The sequence below is a fragment of the Bison bison genome, unplaced genomic scaffold (assembly GCF_000754665.1).
Source record: "Bison bison bison isolate TAMUID 2011002044 unplaced genomic scaffold, Bison_UMD1.0 scf7180017864201, whole genome shotgun sequence".
Taxonomy (NCBI): domain Eukaryota; kingdom Metazoa; phylum Chordata; class Mammalia; order Artiodactyla; family Bovidae; genus Bison; species Bison bison.
In genome coordinates, this window is record NW_011494773.1 from 244,808 (window position 1) to 266,841 (window position 22,034).

At 39.8% G+C, this 22,034-nt stretch overlaps 1 protein-coding gene across 11 annotated transcripts in view; it reads left to right on the plus strand.

The window, feature by feature from the left end:
• The window catches only part of TTLL5 (tubulin tyrosine ligase-like family, member 5), a 317,321-nt gene that overhangs the window by 124,936 nt on the left and 170,351 nt on the right, over positions 1–22,034 (plus strand). For 8 of the 11 annotated variants that reach the window (XM_010844355.1, XM_010844354.1, XM_010844353.1 and 5 more), the window contains one exon: positions 6,900–7,087. In XM_010844355.1, coding sequence (XP_010842657.1) covers positions 6,900–7,087 — 188 coding nt within the window. The remainder of the gene's footprint in view (positions 1–6,899; positions 7,088–22,034) is intronic. The other 3 variants (XM_010844356.1, XM_010844360.1, XM_010844363.1) reach the window with 1 other exon arrangement.

Below are 22,034 nucleotides of genomic sequence, written 5' to 3' on the forward strand. Positions count from 1 at the left end.
GCTTTTTCTTTTGAAAGATAAAGGGATGCAGGCTGTGACTAAGGAAAAGTCTTGCATTTGGTCCAGTGACATTCATTTACTGATAAGAAAATGCAGTGCTTTCTTTTAGGTACTGAAGATAAAGAGATGAATAAAATAGGGCTTCTGTTTCCTGGGAGCTTACAGCATGGTCAAGAGATAATTGTGATATCTGTCTTTTTGTTGTTGAGTTGTAAGTGTTCTTTATATATTCTGGGTACAAGTCCCTTGCCAGATGCTTGATTTAGAAGTGTTTTCTCTCATTCTGTTGTTTGTCATTTCATTTTCTTGATGCACAAAAGTTTTTAATCTTGATGAAATCTAATTTATTTTCTCTTTTGTTGCTTGTGCATTTGATATCATATCTGAAAAACTATTGCCTAACCCAAGGTCACAAAGATGTCTGTTTTTTCTAAGAGTTTTATAGTTTAGGTCTTTTATCCATTTTGATAGAATTTTTTATATGGTGTGGCATAAAGGTCTTAACATCATTCTTTTGCGTGTGAATATTTAGTTGTCCCGGCACTATGTGTTGAAAGAGTATTATTTCCCTGTTGAATTGTCATGGCACTCTTGTGAAAAATCATTTAATCTCAAATGTAAGCGTTTACTTCTGGAATCTCAGTTCTGCTCCACTGATCTATGTATCTGTACTTACGCCAGTACCACGTTGTCTTCATTACTGTGGCATTAGAAATAGCCAATATATACTTCTATTTTCCTTTATTTAATTTTTATTGGAATATAGTTGCTTTACAATGTTGTATTAGTTTCTGCAGCAAAGCGAGTCAGTCATATATATACATATATCCACTCTCTTTCAAAAAGATTCCCTTCTAACGTAGGTCATCAGAGAGCATTAGGTAGAGCTCCCTGTGCTGTACAGTAGGTTCTAGTTAGTTATCTGTTTTATACATAGCAGTGTATATATGTCGATCCCAATCTCCCAATTTATCCCATCCCCTCTTCCCCACTTTGATGTCCACTTTGATTTCTTCTCTACATCTGTTTCCCTGCTTCTGTTTTTCAAATAAGATCATCCATACCATTTTTCTAGATTCCACATATATGTGTTAATATATGATATATATTTGTTTTTCTCTTTCTGACTTAACTTCGCTCTGTATGACAATCTCTAGGTCCATCCACATCTCTACAAATGACCCAGTTTTCTTCTTCTTTATGCCTGAGTAATATTCCATTGTATATTTGTACCACATCTTCTTTATCCATTCCTCTGTTGGTAGAGATTTAAGTTGCTTCCATGTCCTGAATAAGTAGCCAGCATATATTTAATTGGTATCCGATTTCAAATGAAATGGATATTATAATATGAAATTTGAATCAGAGATACTAAATGGTCTATTTTAATGTCATAAATATAAATATGTACAAATATGTGTATTTCTGCTAATTCTGAGTGATTATTCTTATGGTTTAATCTTCTAAAATCAATATAATAATAATCAATTATGTTCTGATTTTCTCCTGTGTGAAAGAAATTCAGTAAGGTCAATGCCTCCAATACCTTGTGTTATCATTAGAACTTCTTTTTAAACCTTTCTTTTTCATACATTTCCCAGAGAATGGTAAGGAACGGAAGAAGCTAGTCAGTTTGAAAATATTTCCTAATTTCCATTGTGATTTTTCTTGACCCATGGATTGTTTTTATTGTTTAATTTCACATAGTTGGCATTTTCTGTTTTTTGTAATTGCCTTTTAGCTTATTTCCACTGTGGTCAGAAACCATACTCTGAATGGCTTAAACAGTAGTGGACAATAATATATAGATAATAATATATAGTTGACTACAATAATAGCCTATAGGTGATTGGAGTCAAATTTTTCTGTAGTGATTGAATAGTTTGGCAATGAGGTTAAAATATTATTTAGACTTTTTCATGATATATATGCTGTATCATGTTTCAGGGGTCACCACTGAAAAAATTAAAATATGAAAACTTAAACATTTGGGAAGACAAGGAATTGGGCCTGGGGAAACACCTATAGACATAGAAGCACAGAAAACACAGAGCTTAGAAAATGCAAGAAATGGAAGCTTGAAGATGGTAAACCAAGTCCTAATATATGAAGAATCAAATGAATATAAATGGACTGAACTTGTTAGTGTCAGATTGATTTTTTTTTAATCCAACTATATGTTGTTTAGCAAAGAAAGACGCTTGTAAAAATAAGGACACCGAATGGTTGAAAGTAAAAGGATGAAGAAAGAAATGCCAAAAAGTCTAAGTTTAAATAATATCTTAACCTCATTCCCAAACTGTATTCATCATTTCAGTAGATGCAGAAAAAGAATTTGATAAAATTCTGTACTCATTCATGATAATAATTCTCAGAACACCAACCAGAAAAAAGTGGTATAGCTATATTAATATATGCTGTTTACTTAGCGTGAAAGTAACCGTTGCTCAGTCATGTCTGACTCTTTGTGACCCCATGAACTATACAGTCATGGAATTCTCCAAACCAGAATACTGGAGTCCTTCTCCAGGGGATCTTCCCAACCCAGGGATCAAACCCAGGTCTCCTGCATTGCAGCTGGATTCTTTACCAGCTGAGCCACAAGGGAAGCCCTAACTTAGTATATATTAACTTATATTAGGCTTTAAGAGATAAAATTTTCTTCACAGATACAGAGAGTAATTACATAAAACAGAAAGTCTGGTTCAGCAGAAAGATAATAGTTCTAACTGCACCTAACAAAATAACGTCCAAATAAGTAAAACAAAAATTGATATACCTGCATGAGGAATCTGTAAATCCACTATGTTAGTGGGAGATTTCCAATGATTTCTATTACTAATAGATAAAGAAATTTTATAAGTCAGCAAAGAAAGAGGGTTTGAAGATATCATAATGGAAATAAATGTAAAAGTTGTAGAGTTGAAAGATAATGAAAAAACTTCCATATTTAAATGTGTGGAGGGCAATGAAAAACAGTATTTGGAGGGACATTTACTACCTAAAATACTTATTTTTGAAAAGGAAGGCTAAATATCTGATCTCAGATGTTATAAAAACAGCAATATTATAAATCTAAATAAAGGAGAAAGAGAAAAGATATATTAAACAGCAAAGACAAAAGTAAAAATTACAGATTTTAAAAATAAAGTAGAGAAAATATCAAAGCCAAAAATTCTTTGAAAAGCCTAAGGTGGTGGAGCAACCTTTGGTGAGATTGATCAGGAAAAGAGAGAAGACATGGATAAATGATATGAAGAATGAAAAGCACACAGAAAATACAAATTAGCTTGGGTGAAAAAAATATTAGAATACTGTTAACTACTGTGTTCCAATAAAATTGAAAATCTACACGAAATGGATAATGCCACCAAAAGTATACCATAAGAAAAATTGGCTCAAGAAGCAAAGAAAGCCTGAATGATATTGTAACTATTAACATAACTTATACAATAATTTTCACAAGGAAAACTTGAGCCCCAGATGATTTTATAGATGAATGTTGACAGTCTTTCAAGGGAGTGATAATTCCAATCTTAAACTTGTCATAGAACATGGAAAAGAAATAATTATCCTTAAATCATTCTGTATGGCTAGTTTAATCTTGATAACAAAACCAGTTATGGACAGTATCAGGGAAATTACAGACTAGAATCATTTATGAACACAAATGCAAAAATTCTAATCAAAATATGAGCCAACCATATCCTGCAACAAGTGAAAAAGATAAGGTCCCATGAACAAGTTTATCCTGGGAATACTAGAGGGTTTAAAACAGTAGAAAATCTATAAATGTCATTTGTCACATCAGCAGATTAAAGGAGAAAAACTGTATTCATCATTTTAGTAGATGTAGAAAAAGGATTTGGTAAAATTCTATACTCATTCATGATAATAACTCTCAGCATACTAGGAAGAGAAGGAAATCCTCATTAAAAAGGGTATCCACCAAATCTCACCATAGATGTTAATGTAAATGGGGAGATACTGAACGCATCCCCTTTAAGAGAGAGAAGAGAATGCCTACTAGCTTTGCTTCTATTCAGTGTTTTACTGGAGGTCAGGATCCAGCGTAACAGACAAGAAATTAAAAACATAAGCATCAAAAGGTAGGAATTAAAATTTACTTATTTATTTACAGATTATATGTTATCTACATAAAAAACTGAAAATAAGCTATCGATACATTAGAAATAATTATTTTAGCAGTATAGATGGCTCTAAGATCAATATTAAAAATCTGTTAGCTGACTTTTTAGAAAAGACCCTGATGCTGAGAAAGACTGAAAGCAGGAGGAGAAGGGGATGACAGAGGGCAAGATGTTTGGGTGGCATAGCTGCCTCAGTGGACACGAGTTTGAGTAAGCTCCAGGAGATGGTGAAGGACAGGGATGCCTGGCGTGCTGCAGTCCATGGGGTCGCAAAGAGCTAGACGTGACTGAGTGACTGAACAACAACAGAGACATACATAATATAAAAATTACCATTTTGTCTATGTTTCAGTGTACAGGGGCATTAAGTACATTCACACTGCTGTACAACCATATCACCACAAAAACGAAGTTTTTAAAAAATCATTTACATGAAGACTATAAGCTGTCTAGGCATAAATTTAGGAAAGACTTATAAAGAAGTTTTGTAAGACTTTGTTGAGAGACAGAGAAAACATAAATAAATATATAAATAGACTGTGCATGGATGGAAAGACTTAATATCATAAATGTTTTCATCAAATTTGTCTCTGAATTCAATACAATCCCAACCAAAATCTCAACAGCTGCGTTGTACTTGACAAGGCTCATCTAAAACAATACTGGAAAGGCAAAAGACCAAGGGTAGTGAGAACCTACTGAAGAAGGAAAAATGGTGGACGAATATCTTGATAAGAATATGAAGGTATGATGATTAAGAAAATGCAGTATTGGAAAAGGTGCAGAGTGACCAGTGAAGCAGAATAGAAAGTTGGAAACAATCACAGATAGATGAGACTTGGATATATGACAGACGGAAGAGGATGCATTTTTCAATAAATGGTGCTGGGACAACTGGTTATCCAAACAGGATCGAAAGTGAAATTACATCCCTGCCTCATACAGTCCATATAATCAATCTCAGATGCAAACTTTAGACTCTAGAATAGATTAGACCATCTTTAATAACTTATGGTAGGAAACGAAAGTAAAAACATAAGCAAGCCTCCTTCAGAAAGAAAAAAAGACAACCCAATAATGGTATCGCAAAAGAGATAATGTGCTCAACATCGTTATTAATCAGATGAATATAAGTGAAAGCTACAGTGAGACCTTCCACCCTCTTAAAAGAGGGAAGAATTAAGATATTTGACAATACTAAGTGTTGGAGGGGATACTGATCAGCAGGAAGCCTTGTATTTTGTTTGTGGTAGTGTAAAATATACCGTTTGTTATTATCACATGGATTTTTAAATTCTTATACTCTCTGACTCAACTTCTAGCCACATACAGAAGAGAAGTTCTTCTACACATGCCCTAGGACATGTATGCAAGAGTGTTCACAACTGAACTGTTTACAATAGCAATAAGCTTGCAGTAACCAAAATAACCATCAATGAGGAAATAGAAAGATAAGTTGTAGTGTATTTCCAAAATGGAATACCAAGCACCATGTAAAGTTAATGAATTTCACCTGTACTGAGAAAGGATAAATATTAGAAGTATGGTATTAACAAAAACAAGTCCCAGGAAACTACTACAGTAAGATACCATTTTTATAGAGCTCAAAAACAAGCAAAATTAACTGTATTTTAAGTATGCCTACACACACAGAAATGAAGAATAAAACTATTTAAAAAAAGAAGGGGATGAATGATAAGGGGAGATTAAGAATGAGAAGGAACCCATGGGTTGATGCATGTTAATATGACTTAGGTAGTCAGTTCATTATATGTTTTATAACTTCTACATCTATTGTAGATAGTATTTTATATGTGTCAAATAATATAATAAAGCAGTGTCATCAAATTGTATATACAAGGATGATCATGGTTATATAAGCACTAATAAGACAGAAAGGAAACACATTAGTGTTTCCACTTTTCTGACTTTTTAATTTTTTTCTAATGGATTGTGTGACTTACCATAGAAAAAATATGAACCTTGATTTTTAATTAAATAATTTCTTTTTGCCAAAATTTCAGTGCTCAAAAACAATAGATTTCTCTGATATTATAGTTGAAAGAAGAAACTGAAATCTGAAAGAGAAATCAATTGAAATTTGATGATATAGGATTATTACTATTTTTCTAAATAAATTCATTTTTGCTTTTATCCTTCTTTTCCTTTTTGAGCTTTGTAAGGAGGATTGTGGGGCTTCCCAGGTGGTGCTGGTGGTAAAGACCCACCTACCAGTGTAAGATATGCAGTTTCAGTGCCTGGGATGGGAAGCTCCCCAGGCGGAGGCCGTGGCAGCCCGTTCCAGTATTCTTGCCTGGAGAATCCCTTGGACAGAGGAGCCTGGTGGGCTGCGGTGTGGATGATTTGACAGTGGGCTCAACAGACTACTGACAAGTACTGTCACATAAAAAGAAAAGCAAGAATCACAACGATTTTCAAGGCTGCACTTTTTATATTCATTCATTTTAGGATCAATTATTCCCCACTACATATGATGAAAATCCTTTTTTTGTGAAGGATTCATATTATGCAAAAACATAGTTATGGATGCTTGTAACAAATTGGTGATAGGAAGAGATCCTCGGGTATAATAAGGGTATGCGTTTACTTTTGTGAGCTTTTGAAGATAGTTCCTTGCTCCTCTTATTGTCAAAGATCCCTGGGATTCAGTGAACTACCTATTGGTTGTCATCATCCTAAGTTTTTCTAATCTTTTTTTCCTAAGTGGATGAAAGCTTTTCTCTTTAGCAGGTTCATGCCATCCAAACAAGCAGCATTCAGGAGTGGCCAGAACCCAAAAGGAGGGAGAAGATGGCTCTTCATACAGCAAACGATACAACCCAAGTATGGTTACGGCCGAACTTCAGCGGCTGGCCGAGAAGCAGGCAGCCAGGCAGTATTCTCCATCCACTCACATCAGCCTCCTCACCCAGCAGGTATGGCAGTTTGGGGTGTCATGGAGCTTTTAACCAGTGGATAGGGTTAACTCCATGGTTCTCTGCCATTCCTGTCTTTACTAATGCCCATATGCTGATGCTTATTGAATGAATGTTCACTGGTTTTTTGAGCTAAAGAATGTTAGCTAAAAGTGTTCCTCTTCGGCTTTAAAGGAAGGATTTCTGTCACAGGTATTGCAAAGTTAAGTCTGCTGCTAGCTGTGATGTACCTATTTCGTGGACAAATAAACTCGAATGTTCAGTTGTAAATACACTTTTAAACGATCTTTAAAAATAACTTATTTCATTGGTAAAAATTGCCAAAGAGTTGTAGTCTTAGAAATCTTTTTACCAGAATGCCATAACATTACCTTTTACTTTTTTAACTGTACTACCTTTCATCTCTTGATGTCAGGATGTTTTCTGGGCACTGATTAATGAGTTATTTCAAACCATATCATTCTCCCCATTTTACAGATGGGGGAAACTGAGGCTAAAAGAGTGATATAATCAAGGTCATCCAGCAAGCTTGATGGATACTGGGATTTTGACTTTTACGTTGTATGTATGTTGACTAGCTTTACAACACAGTAAAGTTAAGAACTATAGGATTCTTTTAGCCCTTCTTGCTGATTATCTCTATGGTATTTAACTGGAAGCAGAAGCCATATTTTTTCCTTTTTCTTAATATAAAATGGCATCAAAATCCTCCAAAGGAATTATTGTAATTCAAGTCCAAAGTTATAGTTTTCTGTATCTTCATAATGTCATATTCTTTAATTGGTGACAGCTCTCTGTGCTGTGTGCTGTGCTGTGCTAAGTTACTTCAGTCATGTCTCACTCTTTGCGACCCCATTGTAATCTGTCTGCCAGGCTCCTCTGTCCATGGGATTCCCCAGGCAAGAATACTGGAGTCCGTTGCCATGCTCTCCTCCAGGGGATCAAATCCACGTCTCTTACGTCTCTTGCACTGGCAGGCAGGTTCTTTACCACTAGCATGACCTGGAAAGCCTGACAATCCTCTACTGATAATCAAATCTAGGAAAAAAGTGAAGCCATAGACTACTTCAAGTGCATGTTAAAAGCAGGCAACACACTGCTCCCTGGTGGTGCCCTACTTCTCTGTGTAAAATTATGGGCCATAATTCAAGCTTTACTTCCGCCTCATCCCAGAGTGTGAGGTTGTAATGAATTTTCTTTTTCAAATCTCTAATAGTTGAAAGGGAGTAGGTAAAAAGCCTAATGTGAATTAGAAAGTGAAGAATCTTGTACAGGCAGTGTTGAGACTTGAAAGTAGTTAATAGTTAGATTTTAGTGACAGAATGATGTGAAAAGAGAATGAGAAGGAACTGTGAAATGTGCAGAGGCTATGAGGAGGGGAAGGACCGGTGACCCGTGACACTGCTCTCACTGGGTCACGGCCTGGAGCATGTTTCTAATTTTAATGAGCAGAATAGACGCGCTAGACCTCAGTTGCAACCTAAATCAAAGTCCTTACGATTATACAGTGGGAGTGAGAAACAGATCGATGGGCCTAGATCTGATAGACAGAGTGCTTGATGAACTATATGGACGGAGGTTCATTACATCGTACAGGAGACAGGGAGCAAGACCACCCCCAAGAAAAAGAAATGCGAAAAAGCAAAATGGCTGTCTGAGGAGGCCTTACAAATAGCTGTGAAAAGAAGAGACTGCTAAAAGCAAAGGAGAAAAGGAAAGATATACCCATTTGAATGCAGAATTCCAAAGAATGGCAAGGAGAGATAAGAAAGCCCTCCTCAGTGATCACTGCAAAGAAATAGAGGAAAACAATAGAATGGGAAAGACTAGAGATCTCTTCAAGAAAATTAGACATACCAAGGGAACATTTCATGAAAGATGGGCTCGATAAAGGACAGAAATGGTGTGGACCTAACAGAAGCAGAAGATGTTAAGAAGAGGTGGCAAGAATACGCAGAAGAACTGTGCAAAAAAGATCTTCACGACCCAGCTAATCATGATGGTGTGATCAGTCACCTAGAGCCAGACATCCTGGAGTCCAAAGTCCAGTGGGCCTTAGAAAGCATCACTATGAACAAAGCTAGTGGAGGTGATGAAATTCCAGTGGACCTGTTTCAAATTCTAAAAGATGATGCTGTGAAAGTGCCGCACTCAATATGCCAGCAAATTTGGAAAACTCAACAGTGGCCACAGGACTGGAAAAGGTCAGTTTTCATTCCAATCCCAAAGAAAGACAATGCCAAAGAATGCTCAAACTACCACACAATTGTATTCATCTCACACGTTAGTAAGGTAATGCTCAAAATTCTCTAAGCCAGTCTTCAGCAATACATGAACCTTGAACTTCCAGATGTTCAAGCTGGTTTTAGACAAGGCAGAGGAACCAGAGATCAAATTGCCAACATCCGCTGGATCATCGAAAAAGCATGAGAGTTCCAGAAAAACATCTATTTCTGTTTTATTGACTATGCCAAAGCCTTTGACTGTGTGGATCACAATCAACTGTGGAAAATTCTGAAAGAGATAGGAATACCAGACCACCTGACCTGTCTCTTGAGAAATCTGTATGCAGGTCAGGAAGCAACAGTTAGAACTGGACATGGAACAACAGACTGATTCCAAATAGGAAAAGGAGTACATCAAGGCTGTGTATTGTCACCCTGCTTATTTAACTTCTATGCAGAGTACATCATGAGAAATGCTGGGCTAGAAGAAGCACAAGCTGGAATCAAGATTGCCGGGAGAAATATCAATAACCTCAGATATGCAGATAACACCACCCTTATGGCAGAAAGGGAAGAGGAACTAAAAAGCCTCTTGATGAAAGTGAAAGAGGAGAGTGAAAAAGTTGGCTTAAAGCTTCACATTCAGAAAACGAAGATCATGGCATCTGGTCCCATCACTTCATGGCAAATAGATAGGGAAACAGTGGCTGATTTTTTTTGCCTTCTTCTACTAGCTGTGTGATCTTGGGCAATTCACTCAAATTCTGTACACCTCACGGTCTTTATTTGTTGATGGGGAAAATACAACAAGGTCATGAAGGCAGTATGCAAAAACCTTTCTGTAAAGTCTCAATGCTGTATGCTTGGAAAGGATCGCTCTTTCAAAACTGTAGAAGGCTCTTAATAACTAAAGGTTTGTGATTTGATTTGAAGTCAGTTTTTGGATAAAACATTGTGTTACCAAAATGAATGTTGCTGTTGAAAAGTTCAAGTTATATGTTATTTGTGTTATTTCTCCTCAGAGAAAGTAATTCCTTAATTTGGAATTTGGGGAATTCTTCTATTGTTCTTTTTCTGGTAAATAATAACATGTTGTAATGACTTAATATGAGCCCTGGAACATCTGTTTACTAGCCATTTCCTTTTGCTCCTAGCTGTGTTTGAAACAAAGTGCCTTGGTTGCTTATTCACTGAGGCAAGTGATAAGATGTCTGTGGTTCTGGTGAGAGGCGCGCCTCCAGTCAGAATGTGCTGAAAGGTCCACTCTCCTCTCTGGACTTGGGGTGTGAACCTTTAGCTCAGCTCACCAGAAGCAACTCTATGTACAGTAATTCCTTCAAATGTTTCTAATTTCCTCTTATCTGTCATTAGTTTCTTACTTTCAATTCCTGTTTTGCATCTGTGCTTTTTTTCATGAATATTTTCTTTGCTCCATCCCTGTTCTATAGGATATATTCTTTCTGTTATAGTTTTTTAATTGGTTATCTTCTTGTTTTATCTTTGCTAACTTCCTTCTGCATTCTATAGTTTTGGTATTTCCTCCCAATTTCTTGAATTGAGTACTTCCCTTATTTTCACTCATTTCCTCTCCTTTTTTTTTTTTTTTAATTTAAAGCTGTGGATTTTCCTGTGGGTCTTGCTTGAATTATATGCCATGTTGTTGCTCAGTTGCTAAGTCGTGTCCTACTCTTTGTGACCCCGTGAACTGCAGCACACAGGCTCCCCCGTCCTTCACTATCTCCTAGAGTTTGCTCAAACTCAAGTCCATTGAGTCGATGATGCTATCTAACCATCTCATCCTCTGTTGCCCCCCTCCTCCTGTTGCCATCAATCTTTCCCAGCATCTGCCTTCAGTCTTTCCCAGCATCAGGGTCTTTTCCATTGAGTCAGCTCTTTGCATCAGGTGGCCAAAGTATTATATTCCATAAGCCCTGATATATATCTCTATATTACTTTTCTTGGCAAAGCGTCAAGAGATCTTCCACTAAGTAAGGTATGCTGATTTTAAATTTGCATGCTATTTTGGAAGATGAGTATTAAAAAAATTGAAATTTGGGGCTTGCCTGGCAGTCCAGCAGTTGAGACTGTACTTCTGTCACAGGGAGCATGGATTCATTCTCTGTCAGGTAACTAAGATCCTGCATGCTATGTGGCATGGCTCCCCTCCCCCGAAAAATTGAAATTTGAGGGAATTTCTGTAAAAGAGTTCCTTTATTTTGTCTGTGATTTCAGCTACTTGCCCATTAAAGCTTTTAGTTGCATTTTCCATAAAACTTTTTATTCAAATGCATTCTTTTAACTCATTCTTTCAAAAACATTTTGTTACACTCTTAGGAGTGTTCCAAACCTTAATGCTAAGCCATAGGGATGATACAAGACAATAGATCTCAGTGTGAAGTAACTCACAGTGTGGAATGGGAAACAGCCACATAATACATGATAGAATGTGTTACGGAATGTACTGCATGGGATATGCACCGAGGTTTCTAGGGAATAACAAAGCCACCAGAGGGTGCCTAACCCAGCATGTGGGTGGGAGTGGGAGTGCCAAAGCCGCCTTCTTGGAAGAGATTACCCTACACCGAATCTCAAGGGCAGGCAGGTGGGCGGCAGGACAAGGGTGGGGCAGGCTCCCAAAGAAAAGCTTGCACGTGTGTACTGGAGAACCAGGAAGCTGGTGGTTAGCAATGTTGGAGCATAGGGAGTCAGCAGAAAGCAGCTGAAACGGACGCCGGAGGAGAAGACAAGGGCTGATTCAAGGAGCGCTTTGAATGACCTGTGAAGGAACTCGGCTCTTTATCTCAACAATGACCAGGAGCCACAGAGACAAATGGGCCTTGCCTTTTAACTGTCTCACTTAGGTAGCTGGGAGGAGGATGGGTTGCAGGATGAAGCAATGGCATTCCGTTTTCCTCCCTGCTCGCTGGTGAAGATGCTGAAGAACAGTGAATTAGCCAAAAGAAAAGAAAGCAAAGTACTCAGACAACCTACAAATTTGATTATAAAACTTTGAGTTGCCCATCATTTCCATTAGAGGCTAGATTCTTAACAAATTTATTTGTCTAAAAACAGGACTTCATTTATCTTGTAACTACTTTTACTATTTCTGCTATGATTTAAGCTTATTTATAGCCTAGAGCATACAAGAATATTGAATTTGCCCTGCCACCATGAAGTGGCCACCGTGGCCACTTTGGAAGTGTTTGCATATGCTTGGAAACTAGAGTTACATATTCTGCATCTAGGATTATTCAGCCTAACAAATCTGAGCAGAGAGAAGGTCAGATTTAGTTCTTTCCCTTGACACGTGAGAAGCTGGTTATCTTTGGGGGCTGGGATCCTTTGGAAATGAGTGCGTACATCCCTGAAAGCAGGGTGCTCTAAAAGCATCTTTCGCTGGTTGGGGAGAGAGCCCTGTGGTAGGTAGCTGATAGCGTGACGCTGGAGTAGCAGCTTGACTATGAGATCTCACTGTCTTTTCCTCACCCCCGTGCCAGGAGAGGTGTGCTTTACAACTGCAGCCCTCTGCACACACAGAAGCAGCCCTCTGTGGTTACCACTGTCAGTGAACAGAAGAATGTGGCAAAGGAGCCCAGCTCTGCAGTGAGGAGAGGGAGGCTGGGAGACAGAGGGAGCACTGGCCTCTCTGTGCGGGCCAGTGTGAGATTGCAGGACCAGCTATCACTAGGAGCAGCTCCAGCTCTTCCAGCCTGGGAGTTTAATCAAAGGAATAACAGCCGACCACCCAGGCGAGGCTCCGGTGCTAGCGAATGTGCTGTGTCAGGCTCTGTTCCCGGCCAGCCAGTGCCCGGGCTGTGGCCAGGCCTCCTGGAAATATGCTGACAGATACATGGGAGGGAGGAGATGCTTTTTACTTCTCCATTTTTCATTTAGATGGAGAGGAGAAACGAAAAAGCATTCAATGTCTTTTTACTTTCATTCCTCACCCTGCCCCTTTCCCGCCTAGTCCTAGAGAAGGGTGTCCGCCCAGGTCGAGAACGTTGGCTCACACCGCTTACCCATCCGTTTGCACTCAAGGAGTTCTTTGATCATTTCTTCTGCTTCAGCAGTTTCCATTGTGATCCTGCTCATTTCTTCAGGGTCCAGGGTGGACCTGGAGTAGATCTCAATTTCAGAAATTGCTATTTGAAGGTGAAGCTGGCAGAGAGGAAGCACAATTTTTTGACGTGGTTACAGGTGTTTTCCAGGATTGACGCCAGCGGCCCCCAGTTATCACACGCTTGGGCATTCAGTACCGGAAATGCTCTTCCTGCCTCCTGACCGTATCTGACACGTTCGAACTATTGTCCATTTGTGTTCTGATTTTGTAATTTTTTTCCCCTAAGTGTAGCTTCTTTGGGTCTGTATTTTTCTGGGTAGAAAAGTTGTGCTTCTTTGTGTCATATACTTCCCTTTTCTCCATTTCTAGAAACCGAAAAGGGTACATGGAAAAAACAGAAGCCCTTGGGTCAGTGAGACTTTGGACAAGTTATTTAAATTCCCTGTGCCTTAATTTTCTTCTGTGTCAAGTGGAGTAATTACAGTGTCAAGATGAAGTCTCCTGGACCCTTGTGCCTCCCTGCTCTGAGTCATAGTACCAGTTGATCCTATCACTTCCCCAGCTCTTCTGTGTCTCTTCAGGCTTTAAACCCCAGATTTTCCTTAGGTCGTTGACCTACTGATGGTCCCTTGTTCTAAAATAACCTTTTTTTTTATCTCTTACCATTTTGACTCTTTCTCAGAGGCCTTCCCAGGTGGCTCAGTGGCAAAGAATCCACCTGCCATTGCAAAAGACATGGGTTCAATCCCTGGGTTGGGAAGATTCCCTGGAGAAGGAAACGGCAACCCACTCCAATATTCTTGCCTGGGAAATCCCAAGGACAGAGGAGCCTGGCAGGCTACAGTCCATGGGGGTCGCAAAAGAGTTAGACATGACTGACCGACTAAACAAAACAGTAACTCTCAAAGGTCACTGATGACCTTGGAATTGCCAGCTTCAGTCACCTGTTATTAATCCTCATTCTCTTTTAGTACATGGCACTATTATTGACTGCCTCCTTCCTGAAAACTCCCCTTAGCTTCTCCAGCCCTTGGGTAATTCCTTTGAGAGCTGATCCTATACGTCCCCCAAAAAAACTAGACTCCACTTTCCACATTTTTAAAAACCCACTGGTATTTAGGCCTGAAATGTGTAAACTGACAACAGCAGAGTCTTTCTGATTAAAGAAGGGGGTGCGGCCTGGGCATCTGTTTCCCCCTGTTCTCACAGGTATCCTTCAACATGCATCTGAATTCCAGAGCTCACCTGAACTTTATGCCTCTCTGTAGTGCCTCCCCTTGGGTAGATTTCCTCTTCCCATAGCTTCATCTAGTACTGGTCTGCAGATTGCTCCCAAATATATGTCTTTAGTTTGAACCTGTTTTCTGAGTGTCATGTCCAGATTTCCAACTGCCTGCTAGACATCTCCATCCAACTGTATGGCAAGAACCCAGAATATTCAATGTACTTTTTAAGCATGTTTTGAAAATACTCAAAAAATGTTCAGTATATCTAATACTTATCTGTTGTTCTCCCCTTTTCCCCTCTATATCAGTGACACTGCTCTTCTCCTAGGGGCTTCGGTACAGAGCCTTTAGTTTATCAGCTTTTCTGTTTCCTCATTCTATGTCAGGGCAGTTGTTGCCAGTTCTTGTTGAGTCTGACTCTATAATTTCTCTGATATGTATCTTCTCTGTTTCACATCTACTGTTCTGCTTAAGGACTTAATTATCTCTGGACTGGATCACTACAGTTACCTCCTAAATGGTCTCCCAGCCATTCTCCTCTATTCACCCTAGTCTTTGTTCTAAAGGAATCTTTCTAAACCACCAGTCTGATAATGATACTCCTTTGCTCAAGAATCTTGAATGGAATCCTGTTATCTTCAAAGGGAAGCCCCAGCTATTAAATGTTATTCAAAGCCTTTATGTAGAATCTGGCTCCAGATTACTTTCTCCAACCTGTCTCCTTCCCATGACAGAGGTTTTTGTGCAGTTCATCCAGAATTTTCTTAGTCTCTGTTCCTTAATTTATGCTATCTTCTCTTGGGAAACGTTCCCCAGTCAACAGGACATGAACCGAGAACTTTCAGATGTACAAGCTAGATTTAGAAAAGGCAGAGGAACCAGAGATCAAATTGCCAATATCCGTTGGATCATAGAAAAAACAAGGGAATTTCAGAAAAGCATCTACTTCTGCTTCATTGACTATGCTAAAGCCTTTGACTGTGTGGATCACAACAAACTGAGGAAAATTCTTAAAGAGATGGAAATACCAGACCACCTTACCTGCTTCCTGAGAAACCTGTATGCAGCTCAAGAAGCAACAGTTGGGACCGGACATGGAACAATGGACTGGTTCAAAATTGGGAACTGAGTATGTCGAGGCTCTATTTTGTCACCTGCTTTTTTAACTTATATGCAGAGTACATCATATGAAATGATGGGCTGGCTGTAGCACAAGCTGGAATCAAGATTGCCTGGAGAAATATAAACTTCAGATATGCAGATCATACCACCCTTATGGCAGAAAGCAATGAGGAACTAAAGATCCTCTTGATGAAGGTGAAAGAGGAGAGTGAAAAAACTGGCTTAAAACTCAACATTCAAAAAACTAAGATGGTATCTGGTCCCATCGTTTCATGGCAAATGGATGGGGAAAACGTGGAAACAGTGGCAGATTTTTTTTCATGGGCTCCGAAATCACTGCAGATGGTGACTGCAGCCGTGAAATTAAAAGACACTTGCTCCTTAGAAGAAAAACTATGGCAAAGCTCGTCAGTGCATTAAAAAGCAGAGACATCTCTTTGCTGGCAAAGATCCGTCTAGTCAAAGCTATGGCTTTACCAGTAGTCGTGTATGGATTTGAGAGTTGGACCTCTCATAGGCTGAGCACCAAAGAATTGATGCTTTCGAATTGTGAAGCTGGAGAAGACTCTTGATAGTCCCTTGGACAGCAAAGAGATCAAACCAGTCAATCCTTAAGGAAGTCAATCCTGAATATTCATTGGAAGGACTGATGCTGAAGCTGAAGCTCCAGTAGTTTGGCCACCTGATGCAAAGACCCAACTCATTGGAAAAGATCCTGATGCTGGGAAAGATTAAGGAAGGGAGAAGGTGGCGACAGAGGATGAGATGGTTGGGTGGCATCACTGACTCCATGGACATGAATTTGAGCAAACTGCGGGAGATAGGGAAGCCTGGCCTGCTGCAGTCCAGGGGATCACAAAGAGTTGGACACGACTTACTGACTGAACAACAACAACACTATATGTAACTATATACGTTTGTCCAGGCTCAGTGTAAATGCCACTTCTCTCAGAGGCATGCCATTTCATTCGCCACACAGTTATTTGTGTTTGTTCAGATAGCTCTCTCCTTTAATGAACAGTGAGCTCTTTGGAGGCAGTATCCTTTGCTGCCTCAGAACCTAACTCATGGGTAGTACTCAGTAAATGTGCTAATTCTACTGGACTATAAGGTACCTGGTTAAGGTGGAAAGTGACCATGTCCATTTTTTCACCAGTTTTCCCAACCTGGGTATATAGTGTGGATTTGATACTTATTTTTAAAATAAATGAATGAATAATCCCCTGCCACCCCATCCAGACGTCATCTTTCCATTGTCTGTATCTGTAGCCCTTCATTAGTCATTCCCTATAACAAAATATGTTATAGTTTTGCATCTCTTCTTTTCTATTGAGTTATAAACTATGTGATGGTATTCTTTCTAATCCATCACCCAGCACTTGGTATGCACTTATTACATGCTTGCTAAATTAAAAAAAAATTTCTCTTCTGTGTTATATTGGTTTTTACATTTGTTTTAAAAAACTATTCCTCTTCCATTTTTTTTTTCAATACACCTGCCCTTTATAATAAAGTAGGTGACATTAGTTGAATGTCTGCTTTGTACTGGACACTGTGGTAAGTACTTTATATGCATTATTGTCTCTGTAACCTTATGAAGTAGAGACTTTTTTTAACAGATGAAGAAAATAGCTGAAAGCATAGGCCACTCTGCTGAGGTCACACAAATGGCAGGTGACGGCACCAGGATGCAAACCCAGATCTCTCTGACTTTATACTCTTTCCCTCGGTGTTTTTCTGCCTCTTCTCATTCCACACAGGACTCTCACCTCTCCTTAGACTCTAGTGACTGAGCTTAAGGCCTCTGTAGAGTTGTAGCCAAGCCATCAGATTGTTTGGTAGTGAATTCAGGTTCATCACTGAGCAGCCTTCTTAATCCCTGGAGATGCAGTGAGAGTAGATCTGTTTATCGTGGTGGCGATGGCCCCCATCAACTCAAAGACTGAATAATGAATTAGAAGTACAAGAAACGGATCTGGCCATCTTGTAAGGTTTTCCAGGAATGTCTTTGGCAATTCTTGATCTGGAACTCTTTGTAGATTTTGGAACACCAAGTGTCTGTGTGTGTATGTATGTCGTGTAAGTGACAGCGTTTATGAGAGAAGACGTGGCAGGAGAACTGAGTTCTAATGCAACAGAGCTGCAGAGCTTCCTTGCCTTGCCTAACCCCTTTGAAAGTGAGATTAACACTGGAACTCTTATCTCCTGCTGATTAGAATATAAATTTCTTGGGATTCATTTTATCAGTATCCAGGAACAGGAGACAAAGGTCATGCCTTAAAACATGTTTGTGGTCATGGCTAATGATTTAATACCTGCTCAGGAAGTGCCCTTGGAAGAATGGTTTAAAAGTAGCTGTTTAAGGATGATTCTTTTCTTGTTTCTTAATTGAATATATTCTCTAGTATTTATTCAGTGATGCAAATCATGTAATTAAGTACAGATCCAGCACTTTGCGTTTTCATTTATCTTGAGTGAAATAGATCTTGGTCCAGTGATTTTTTTTTTTATTCAAGGATTGCCTTTTGTTCCAGCGACATATGGTAAAACAAGTCAGCTAGGACTCACCACTACATTTCTCTATTCCAATTCAGGGCCCCATGGTCAGGGGAATGAAGGGTCCATGACAGACTGAGTTGATCCCATCGTATTCTGATGAGCCTCTGTATGTGAAGGACACAGAGAACGTTGTTCTCAAGATGCTGCTGTGTAGTTCAGAGTACAGTGTGAATACAGCTTTAGAAAAATTAATCTTCGTAGCAGTGATATGAAGTGAGTCTTAACCTTTTTGGAGTGAGAGATTCCTTTGAGAATTGAATGTAAGTTACAGTTTTTGTCCTGAAAAAAATGTGCACTCAAACTTAGAAATGTACATTAATTTCAGAGGGTTCATAAACATTTCCTCCGCCTCTAGCTTAACTCCTTCATGATGCCTGGTGGACCCAAGGTCTCCAAGTTGAGAACTCCTGAAAACTTGTAGGTAGTATATGGTCATTAATACCAGTAATTTGGCCAAAAGTGATTGCTCTAAATTTGTGATTATCTTACCTTCAGACATTCTTTGTATATTTCAGTGATACAACACCCCCCCCCTCCCCCAGGCCATAATCTTCATGAAGGCAAGAATTTTTTTAATTAAAAAAAGATTGTTCTATCCTCAGTGCTCAGAAGAATGCCACAGAGTGTCTGATAAACATTTGTTGGATTAATTAAATAATCTTGTGGAACCCCATCTCTAGACCTCATTAGATGACTTAGTTAAGATTTTATGGACCACGCTATAATGAGGAGTCTGAGCTATGCCAAGATTATAAGCTGCATTGGGAATGCTCTGCCACTGATTTGTTCTTATGTTAAGCTATTACTAAGTCTTTGATGTTGAATTTCCATCTCCATTTTGATAAATAAGATACCTGAAATTTGCAGATAGCCTTAGTGAACCTGAGGTTGCTTGAGTGAATCTCAAATGGAGTGTTAGCTGTTTGCTGTTTCAGTGTCGTGAAAAGCCTATATAGTATATTCATCGACAAGGAATAAAATCTGTATGTCTAAGCTATTATTCGACCCATTTAAGAACTTTGCCCAAAACTTCAAGAGCGGGCAGAAATCATCTCTAAAATTATGCAGGTTGATAATAGCAAGAGCAACACTTATCTCTCACTCTAGTCACTGATTATTTCATTTCCCCTTATTCCAAAGCAGTCCTTCCCTTATGGTATTTTTAAAGAGACGTAATTTGGAACCTTTAATTTCCTTGCAAGCCTTCCAGTGACATGAATCACTTTTTAACTCACTGGAGAAACTAGCTGCTAGTAGGAGATTGAGGTGTGTTTGTGAGGGTTATTTGAGACTAGATGAGACCCGCTTCATTTATATAAATACTTTTGTGCCTACTGGGTAAACTCTAGGGATACAAAAGGGAATAAGATGCAGTCCTTGTCTTAAGGGAGCATGTAATTTGTGGGGCAAGATAAGTGAATAAACCTATAATTAGAATACAATGCAAAACATGGCATGAAGCTCTTCAACTCTACCATTATGCTCTTGAAACAGTGTAATGGTAAGGATCCTTTATAGCTGAGGGACCTCTTGTGTGAAAAATAAATCTAACATTGGAAAGTAAAGCGCAAGGTACTAGCAACAAGATTTCAGGATCCAGCTCTACTGATGTGGTGTGAAGGACCTTCCTAGGGCTAATGGCGAAACCCAAAATAGCCTCTGATTTTTCAGTTTCCAGGTTGGGGATAACTCCTGCCTGTCCTGGCACAGCTGTATCTGTCCTTGCTGCTTGTGTTTTCCCAGGCACAATGAGACACCTAGGTACTGCGTTAAGGTGAAAGTCTTGTGAAAACCCACAAGCCCCAGTGAGAGAAGGGTTTTTGCCACTACGTTTGTAGACAAGCCATATCAGTAGAAATGTAGAACCCAGGGGCCTGCTGTAAGTGGAGAGTGTCTCATTCTTGAGGGATTGATGGCACATGCATGCACAGTGGTTCAGTTCGGTTCAGCTGTTCAGTCATATCTGACTCTCTGGGACCCCATGGACTGCAGTACACCAGGCCTCCCTGTCCATCACCAAATCCTGGAGCTTACTCATCATGTCCATTGAGTTGGTGATGCCATCCAACCGTCTCATCCTCTGTCATCCCCTTCTCCTCCCATCTTCAGTCTTTCCCAGCATCGGAGTCTTTTCCAGTGAGTTGGTTCTTCACATCAGGTGGCCAAAGTATTGGAGTTTCAGTTTCAGCATAAGTTCTTCCAATGAATATTCAGGACTGATTTCCTTTGGGATGGACAGGTTAGATCTCCTTGCTGTCTAAGAGACTCTCCAACACCACAGTTCAAAAGCATCAATTCTTCGGCCCTCAGCTTTCTTTGTACTCCAACTCTCACATCCATACATGACTACTGGAAAAACCATAGCTTTGACTAGACAGATCTTTGTTGGCAAAGTAATGTCTCTGCTTTTTAATATGCTGTCTAGGTTGTTCATAGCTTTTCTCTTTTTAGAAGTCTGTTTCCCAGTCCTGTGTTAAGTTCTGGTGGCTCTATGGTGGGGTTAATGGCGACCTCCTCCAAGAGGGCTAATGCCATACCCAGGTCTACCTCACCCAGAGCCCCTGCCCCCGCAGCAGTCCACTGCTGACCCGTACCTCCACAGGAGACACTCAAACACAGTTCTTTCTCAGTCTCTGTGGGGTCTCTGGGTCCTGGTGCGCACAAGGTTTGTTTGAGCCCTCTGAGCATCTCTGGTGACACATGCATGCACAGAAGTGCTGCTGCTGCTGCTAAGTCCCTTCAGTCGTGTCCGATTCTGTGTGACACCATAGACAGCAGCCCACCAGGCTCCCCTGTCCCTGAGATTCTCCAGGCAAGAACACTGGAGTGGGTTGCCATTTCCTTCTCCAAGGCATGAAAGTGAAAAGTGAAAGTGAAGTCGCTCAGTCATGTCCGACTCTTAGCGACCCCATGGACTGCAGCCCACCAGGCTCCGCCACCCATGGGATTTTCCAGGCAAGAGTACTGGAGTGGGCTGCCATTGCCTTCTCCAAAATGCACAGAAGTAGATGCTAGTTAATGTTGATATGGTAGGGGATTCAATATCGCAGTAGACACTGGCAACTTGTTTTTTTTCCATTAACCTGTTTTGTCTTTTCAAATATTTGCCTAAACCTCCCTATCCTTAAATGTCAGTTTGTTTGTTTTTGTTGTTCCATGGTGGATCTAGAAGTTATTGGTCATTAAACACTGACTGCAAGAGAACTATGGCTGGAATCCAGATTCCATAGCAGCTAACTTAAGAGTCAAGATTCCCAGAGACGATCTCCCAGGCCAAAGCATCTCTTAATCACTACAAGATTTTTGGCTCCAGTCTCCTGAGTAGGAATCCTAGCTTTGGTGACATGGGCTGGATGAGCCAATGTCTTCTTTTGCCTCCAGGTCTCAGGCCTAGACAGAAGCCATCTAGTCTGCCTCCTAGGCACGTCGCTCCTGGCCCACCTCCTTGTCTTGATCCTCAAATCATTTTCTTGTTGGGGGGGGAGGGGCATGGAATGATAAATCTAAGGAAAGGCGCATTTTCCCATGAGGCCCTAGAACAAAGCTGGCCTAAGATGCCCACTCTTGGACCTTCCCTTCTTAAAGGGTGGGCAGTGCCAACTTGCCTTGCCAGCTGTTTGGGAGGATGCAATCCAAAAGAGGGCTGATTCAAAAGAAAATGTGAACACATGAACTTGAGAGCTTTTATCATCTTACTACAAATGCCGCTCTCCAGTCCAAGGCCCAGCACTCTCCTTCAGCCTTGGGGCGGGGTG